The 9,003-nt window shown below is 38.9% G+C and overlaps 1 protein-coding gene across 1 annotated transcript; it reads right to left on the bottom strand.

The window, feature by feature from the left end:
- Positions 1-5,649: 5,649 nt before the first annotated feature.
- On the bottom strand, positions 5,650-8,708 carry LOC141445004 (spodomicin-like). The gene is made up of 2 exons (XM_074110782.1): positions 8,547-8,708; positions 5,650-6,913 (listed from the first exon to the last, which is right to left on the bottom strand). The coding sequence occupies exons 1-2, from the start codon at positions 8,634-8,636 to the stop codon at positions 6,815-6,817; spliced, it is 189 nt and encodes a 62-aa protein (XP_073966883.1). The 5' UTR covers positions 8,637-8,708; the 3' UTR covers positions 5,650-6,814.
- Positions 8,709-9,003: the final 295 nt, after the last annotated feature.

Here is a 9,003-nt window from a genome sequence, read left to right as displayed (position 1 = left end):
TTAAACTTCCGTGATTTTCACTCATAGTCAAAATACCACCAACGGGACTTATCACGCTAACACACACACGAGTAATATATACCTCGACGTTTCGGCAACATTGCAGTGAAGTCAGTTTCAGATTATTCATGATTTGTTTTCAGATAGCTTGCGCCCGCGGCTTTGTCTCAATCGCAAAATTCTTATCCCGTGGAAATTTCTCAAAATACGTCCATAAAAAGAGGGAATTTCTAAGTAAAAGTTCAGACTTTCTAGATCTAGGGTTTGGATTGAACGTTTATGGGCCAATCAACTATTTTACCGACACTTTGGGCGTCTCCTGCGTTACCAAAATTGTCTCTGGCGTTACCAAAAAATCGTACTTCCAACAAGATATTTCACGGTTTAATAGGTTGAACTTACGTAGGATGGCATGTATTCATGTACACCATCTATTAAATTACAGAAAAAACATGTTTACTTACAAAAATCTGCAATTGTTTGAAAAATGTCGCGGACAGATTAGTGTCGGGGTGTCGGTAAAAAAAATGATAGGCCCTTATAAGTGAGTCAGCAAGGATTTTTTATTTCATTTTGCAAGTAGCTAAACCTATTTAAAATTAAAATAATCTTAGAATTAGTAGAATTGGCAGTGAAAACTTTTTTCCCTCCGGTGCTTTCAGAATTTTCACTTGTATACCTATTCTACCTGTTTTCTTTCTATTGGACCTAATTTTTTTTTGAGTAACGACGAAGGAACTTATATAGTTGAACAAAATGTAAATTAGTATCACTGTTGTCATTTAGTTATAACAAAAATGGAAATACTAACGCGTTTATATTATTCAAATAACATACTTACCCTACTACACTATGACAAACCCCGTTTCACAGGTGTTAGAACGTGTCAATATGTTTTTCCGGTGCGTTCTGAATTTCCATTACAGGCTGTTTATCTTCTTCTTGTTTTTTCTGTAATTTTATTGTAATTAACGATGCAGTGGAATAATTTCATACCTACAGCTAAACTATGTACATGTTTTATACGAGTAGGTTAAAGCTCTATTCTGTGAAATAAAAACAAAGTCAACAAACAAATTACAAATTTACAATAAAAACATCGAATTAAATTATGTGTTCGGGACCTATTTTGGATTTGAACCCGCGTCGCTTGATTGCGTGTCCGGTCGCTGTGCCGCTCGGCCACGGTGCATAACCATTTAAGTGTGCTGCCTGAGCGTGCACCTACCGGTGCTAGGACGCCTACGAGTGTGCTACGAAGACTGCTACGACAAAGTGCTACCAGCTACTCCGTGATCTCATAACGTTGGGCATCGCCATCCGCTACGAAAACGTTATTGCATCAATATGCCAAGTTACGCGCACTCCGCCACCTACTTAGCCTCCAACTACGGATTGCGATGTACAAGGATCTGATACTGCTACAGGTGCCCTGTCGGATTCCGGGAGGAAGGCGGAGCCGTGTGCATCCCAACGAGGAATACGAAAACGCTGGTCCGACTCACTCACCAAAGTTAAATTATAATGGTAACCGGCCGGATAAATTTGATAAATTTAAGGATGAGATTAAGCAAATGCTGATCACTTGGAGAACTGAGCACGATCAAAGGTTGGATTCTTGGAAAGCTGATCAAGACGCAATCTTATCGAAACTTACTTATCTATCGATATATTTTTTATATCAAAACTTTAATTTAAGATTGTAATCAACACATTTGATCCTATCTCTCGCTTTTTTCGTGTTGTAGTGAAATGACAGATCAAAGTAAAGTTCAAATATTTAGAATTCAGTAAGTAGACCGAACACTGTAGTCAGCATTTAAAAAAAAGTTACTTTGTCTCACGGAGTGAGCAAAATGCGATTTTGCTCACTGATTTCTCATAGCAAAACCTGCCTGTTTGAGGTGCTGAGGTGAAAATAAACATGTATGCATGAGCCAGCATTTTCATAATAATACTAAGATATGGCAAAATCAGTTGTTGTCAAATACCGTATTTTAGGACGAAAAGATAGAATTTTAAGATGCGAACCGCATAATGCGGACTAATTTCAAGGAGACGGTAAGTGCAATTTTGAAATGTAATAATAGAAATCAGAAATAGATTCTTCAAATATTGGAGAACCTAAGAGGCAAAGAGCAAAACTGTTAACTAATTTTATGTGTGGAGCCAGACCATTGATTTTATTTTTTATGTCATTTATATTTGATGGTAGTTATTTACAAAGTCTTCGCATTCACCAAAATTAAGTTCCAAACTAATTATTTCAATTTTAAGTGTAAAAAGCTCCATAAACACAATATCCACATCACCTCCTAGAGTTCCGTCTCTAACTTAATAAACTAACCTTACATTCATTATAAAGAACCTTCGGTGCACATGCGCAGTTTTGTGTTTACTCTAAGACAGGTTAGGTAGTCAGACAGTTTCTTTGCAAGCTGCAATAATAAACGCGGTAGCGTGTCAAGGTCAAGCCAAGTTCAAGCTAACAGAGCTGACGAACATGAGCCTTGTGTAATTTTACCCGAACCATTTGGAGCCACTTTTGACCCCCTCATAACTTAAAAATAGTCATACTTGTTAGAGACAAAATGCTGCACTTCGTGATGAAAGCAAGCCGCTTTGCACAGTGATAGTACAAACTAAACTGAGTGATTTGACCCGCAGCAGCGGAAGTTTCACCCCTTAGGAACAGAGATGGCGCCACTTCTTTAAAAAATATTTCTAAAAATTCTACAAGCTAAAGTAATAGACCGATTTCAATGTTTAATATCTCAAATGAAAGCTTATTATATACGTTACTTATAAAAAATACTAAAAAAATGTGTACTGTAAACTTCTGGCAAAACACGGCATCTTAAGTTTTTTTTTCTTACTTGATTTGTAGTTTTTACTTGATTTCATAAAAAAACTGTATGCAACATGAATGGTTTAATGCATAATACATATTACTGAGTACATAACAAGTATTTAAAAAAAACCCGACACCGATACCTTTCATATTTCACGAAATATGAAAGTTTAAATGTGAGCACTTTTGTGCTCACATTTATTTATTTATTTTTTTAAATTCTTTAAAAAATATTTTTAAAAAATCTACAAGCTAAACTAATAATCGTTTGAGCAACCTCCTAATGATTTTAAAAGACCTATCCAACGATATCCCACACTACAAGGTTGGATGAGAAAAAAAATCACCCCCACTTTACGTCTATGGGAGGTACACAAAAAAAAAAGTTTTTAAATTTTTATTGTAAGTACCATTTTGTCGGCATAGTTTACATACATATTCGTGCAAAATAACAGCTTTCTATCATTGATAGTCCCTGAGCAAAGCCACGGACGGACAGACAGACAGACATGGCGAAACTATAAGGGTTCCGTTTTTGCCATTTTGGCTACGGAACCCTAAAAACCTTGTTTGCTCAGTCTTGTTTTTGAAAAACATGTCGTTGATCGTGATAATAGTCTGAATTTATTACCTAGCCGATTTGGGCTATAACAAGCATTTATGGACGTCTAAAAATCAATAACTGGTTCTAAATAAACATCGACATCTTTTTAGCCTGTTTTTAATTATTTTGTTGACACAGTCTGCGACAGAGTTAGTGGATGAGGAAAAAAATATACAAAAACCCTGTTTGCTCAGTCTTGTTTTTCAGTTATCTTTTTGAAAAACATGTCGTTAATCGTAACAATAGCCGGAATAATATACCTAGCCGATTTAGTCTATAACAAGCATTTATGACCGTCAAAAAATCTAACCCCGGCATCCCGTGAAACCATATCGAAAATACAAACTGAGACATGGATGCACAGAAAAACCAGAAAAAGAGACCAGCACTGGGAATCGAACCCAGGTCCTCAGCATTCCGTGCTGCGTGCTATAACCCCTACACCACTGCTGGACAGGAATCTAGACACGATTTTTTCCTATGCATACATATCTCAGGTTGCTTATTTCTACTTTGCTACTTAAGCAGCAGCACTAGCGACATCTATGTTGCGTCGACAGACGTCACACTCTTTCGGAACCAACCGCTCACCCAGACAAGAGATGTCGCTACTAAGCTATTTTGGCTCCGGAACCCTAAAAACCGGCTAAGGGCGTGTTGCACACGCCCGAAATAGGGTTCTGTAGCCATTACGAAAAAAATAAGTAATGTTTTTCTAAGGATTTCGTATTTTGTGCGGAATATTCCAAGTTTAGATATATTTTATACTTTAGGCTGCTATTTAGGTACTCTTAAACTACTAATAATTCTCAAGAAAACTTAACCGTTATAGCTTTCCTTGTAAGTTTGATATACTTACTACCATCCTGATTTTTTCAAATATTTCCACTCACCAATTTAGATGTTTAATGAAAATTTGCACTTTAAAATTGAATATTTTGCAAACAAATCACTGAATCGAAAAATCGTTTGAGCAACCCTCTAATGGTATTAAAAGACTTATCCAACGATACCCCACGATACACCGCAAGGTTGGATGGGAAAAAAAAATATCACCCCCACTTTACGTCTATAGGAGGTCATCATCCATCATCATCCCAGCCTATATACGTCCCACTGCTGGGCACAGGCCTCCTCTCAGAACAAGAGGGCTTGGGCCATAGTTCCCACGCGGGCCCAGTGCGGATTGGGAACTTCACACGCACCATTGAATTGCTTCGCAGGTTTGTGCAGGTTTCCTCACGATGTTTTCCTTCACCGCAAAGCTCGTAACTATAGGAGGTACTCTAAAAAATACATTTTCTTATATTTTTGTTGTACCATTTTGTCGGCATAGTTTACGTACATATTCGTGCAAAATAACAGCTTTCTAGCATTGATAGTCCCTGAGCAAAGCCGCGGACGGACAGACAGACACACATGGCGAAACTATAAGGTTTCCGTTTTTGCCATTTTGTCTCCTGTCAGTGTTAGGATTAGGCGGTTTAGTTGCTTACATAAAGTTTATTTACAATGAAGGTCAAACAAAGGTCGAACGTTATCTTGCAATTAAAGACATGATCATTTAGTATTTTTTCACTAAAACGTGTTAAAATGATTTAGTAAACCTATTTCTCGAAATGGTTTTGGAATTAGACCACATTGTAAAAAAGTGATTGCAATGCCAATTGAGGCTGAACTTAAATATATTGATTAATGTCGAAGTGGGAATGGATTACTGTACAAAGTCACACATAATATCACGCAGCATAATAGACGCAGCTGTCTTAAAGCAAAAATGAAACAACTATGTTACTTAAACAATACTGACCCTTTATTCAACATACACATTTTCTGAGAAAATAATAACAAAATAGAAAGAGAAAAAGATAGGTTTGACAGGTAGAGATCCAATTCGCCTTTCTGTATGTACCTATCTCAAAGCTTATCAATTGTATTTTGTTTCTTTTCTTTTGTAAAGTGAAGATCAAAGATATCTTCACACTTAACTGCCTTGTCTCTATCACATGTTTGAACTTTTGCACAAAATTGACAGATGACATACAGTGACAAGACACTAAAGTGTAAAGATATCTTTGACCTCAACTGTACGATAAAGAGTTTACATATGTACATATATACATACAAAAAGAACGTCGTTAAAGCATTTAATATTGACCCCCCCCCCAACGAGCGTAGTGCACATTAGTGTTGAACAACAGTACGAGCAGCGCTAACTGCGCGCGCGCGCGTCGCGTGCATACGATGTTACCTGCACCAAGACAACCAGTGCAGCACCCAACACAGATAGCGTAGAACCATTACTCTCACGGTTTATGCTTTATACAAAACGACATCGTCGGCCGATTGTAAAATCCGCCAGATCACGAAATTTCTGGGCATATCGTGAAATGGCGCCATTTCATGAATTGGCTAAGGGACATCCGCCATATCGTTCAAAACTCACCGTTTAACGATTTGCCTAGTGACGTTTAGGCAGATCATGAAATTCCTAGGCATATCATGAAACGCCGCCATATCGGTTCTGGCACTTCGCCGGCCGCTGCCGTGGCACGCTCGTTTCGCTCACTTGGCTCATGCGTTGTGGTCACAATTCACACTACAATTCCTTTGCTTTGCTCGTCGTACCTAAATTTTTCTTCTTTTCGGCATATCACGATGTGCCCGGTATAAAGCTAGGAATATCGACGAATGCGTTGCTCTAATCGATCTGCCGTATTGTTTCTCAGGCACATCGTGATATGCCTGGCCAACTTTTCAGCGGCTGGGGAAGTGCCAGAACCGATATGGCGGGTTTCATGATCTGCCTAAACTGGCTAAATCATGAAATAGCGGCGTTTCACGATATGCCTAGAAATTTCCTGATCTGGCCGATTTTACGGTCGACCGCCGACATATTCCTACGTTGAAATGGAATAGCCAATTGTACAGGGTTTTCAACTGATGAACCAGGAAAACGCTGCGTTGGCCTCCCACTAGTGGACAGACTCGTTGGATAATGGTAACAAGATGAACCGAAACAATTACTTTGCAAGAAATGTGTGTTCATGCAGTTCCACCTCCACACTGCACGAGCACACAAACACAAACCCATCTATCACCACCACACTACACTGACGCGTTTCGAACTCAACCAGAGCTCATCTTCAGAGCAACAACCGTCCACCATGCTATCAGAGAAGTTAGACTCAACAATATACAACAACAACAGAACACCAAGATGTTTATAGTAGCGTTCCAAGGGGGAGTTCAACAATGTAGCTTCAGTTTGATGATGAGTCAATGATGACTATGATGAGTCCAGGTCCAGACGACTAGCCTAGGTATTCCCGGAGGAGAGGAGGAGGGTCTTCGTGACGCTAGTAGCAGTTCATCCCGGCGCCGGCGCAGCTGGAGTGGCCGCGGTAGCCGTGGGCCCGGCAACACTCGTCCCGCTCAGCGTTGCCTCGAGTACAGACCTAGAAAGAAACCGTTAGATTAAAGCTTAAATGAAATTAGTTTTTCTTTAATGTCATTTTTAATGCAAGCTTTTGTGCTGACTGTACTTTCACTTGACTAAGTAAGTATAACTACTCTCATTGTCATACTACATTTCCGTAACAAATTTCAAGTCGAGGCCATGAACCGTTGAAGAGTTTCGTCGTGCAGAGACGATCCTGGCCAGACCACCAGGATGTCACTACCAGATTGTCACCAGTACATAAGTACTTATGCCTTTTAATTCAATCCGACTAGTGAAAGTGCGTCAAATTTAACTTGCAAAATTTGACCCACACATACATATATAAAAACATAGGGTAAATCGTCAAGTACCTTCTAGGTAGGGCTGCCATCTCTAAAATTTGGCTACCAGGACAAGACGCGTGAAAACCCCGGATTTTGGAGCCCAAAACCCGGACATGTCAACAGGTTTAGGTTTTTATTAAACTTGGTCAGTAGGTATAATAAAATATAGGCCAATCAAATAAGATCCTTATAAAACGATTTACAGCTTGCTGGAAATTAATTCTTCGAAAAATTCTAATTGCATTGGTCTAAAAATTAAAAATATTTTTAAACCCGGACTACAAATGAAACCCCGCCCGGACGCTCCCCGGACGCCCTCTAAACTAGGACAAATCCGGGGAAACCCGGACGGATGGCAGCCCTACTTCTAGGATACTATACGTAGTCAATATTCAATAACTGGCCACCTTATACTAAATTGAATTGTGGTCACCCATAAATAGAATTATCGAAAATACAAACTGACGCACAGAAAAACCAGAAAAAGAGACCAGCGCTGGGAATGGAACCCAGGTCCTCAGCAATCCGTCCTGCGTGCTATAACCTCTACACCACCGCTGGACAGGAATCTAGACACGATTTTTTTTCTATGCAATTTCAGGTTGCTTAAATTATTTATACTACGCTACTTAAGTAGCAGCACTAGCGACTAATTTGGAGTTGAAATAAAAAATACAAAAAGACTCCAAAAAACTAATCATATAAATAGAATTCATTTTTAGGGTTCCGGAGCCAAAATTGCAAAAACGGAACCCTTATAGTTTCGCCATGTCTGTCTGTCTGTCTGTCCGTCCGCCCGCGGCTTTGCTCAGGGACTATCAATACTAGAAAGTTGTTATTTTGCACGAATATGAATGTTAACTATGCCAACAAAATGGTAAAATAAAAATTTCAAAAAAAATTTTTTTAGTGTAGTTTCCTATAAACGTAAAGTGGGGGTGTTTTTTTTTCATCCAGCCTTGTAGTGTGGGGGTATCGTTGGTAGGTCTTTTAAAATCATTAGGAGGTTGCTAAAACGATTTTTCGATTCAGTGATTTGTTTGCAAGGAAAACTATAACAGCTAAGTTTGCTTAAGAATTATTAATAGTTTAAGAGTAAATAGCAGCCTAAGGTATAAAATACACCTAAACTTGAAAGATTCCGTATGAAATACGAAATCCTCAGAAAAATATTAAGTACTTAATATCTTCGTAATGGCTACGGAACCCTATTTTGGGCGTGTCTGGGCGGTTTTTAGTATGAAATGGCCAGTAATTGACTATTTGCCATACATTGCAATTTAATAAAAGCTTGTAAAAAAATACCTGGTCACAAGGCCCAACGCGAACAGCCACGGCGCTGGCCAGAATGATGGCCATCAATACCAGCACAAACATAGTCTTCAGAGCGGCCATCTTGGATTAGGTAGGTGGAATTGTAATGTCAACGGTGGGCAAGGAAGTAGTTGTGTCCAGCCTTGAAAGGTACTTAGCTTATATAGGCCAGGGGAATCGGAAAAATCTGTTTGAAGTTATAAAATATTGATTATCCTTTACCATTGTTATATAGGTAATGTTATGAATTATAAAACTTTGTGGTTCGTTGGCGAGGTGTTTCTCATTCAAGTACAGTCAACTAGATTGATAACGATAGCTCCGAAGTCACAAAAATATGTGCATATACACGTCCTTGATGTTCAGCCCATAAACTCATCTGATGTACATGTATACATCGCTGCTTATATGTCGGCGGGCGATCGTAAAACCCGCCAGATCACGAAAT

Source organism: Choristoneura fumiferana, unplaced genomic scaffold, assembly GCF_025370935.1.
Source record: "Choristoneura fumiferana unplaced genomic scaffold, NRCan_CFum_1 Sck3bRy_12;HRSCAF=142_pilon, whole genome shotgun sequence".
Lineage (NCBI taxonomy): Eukaryota > Metazoa > Arthropoda > Insecta > Lepidoptera > Tortricidae > Choristoneura > Choristoneura fumiferana.
The sequence above is the reverse complement of the archived record's forward strand: the minus strand, read 5'-3'. Positions and strand labels throughout refer to the sequence as shown.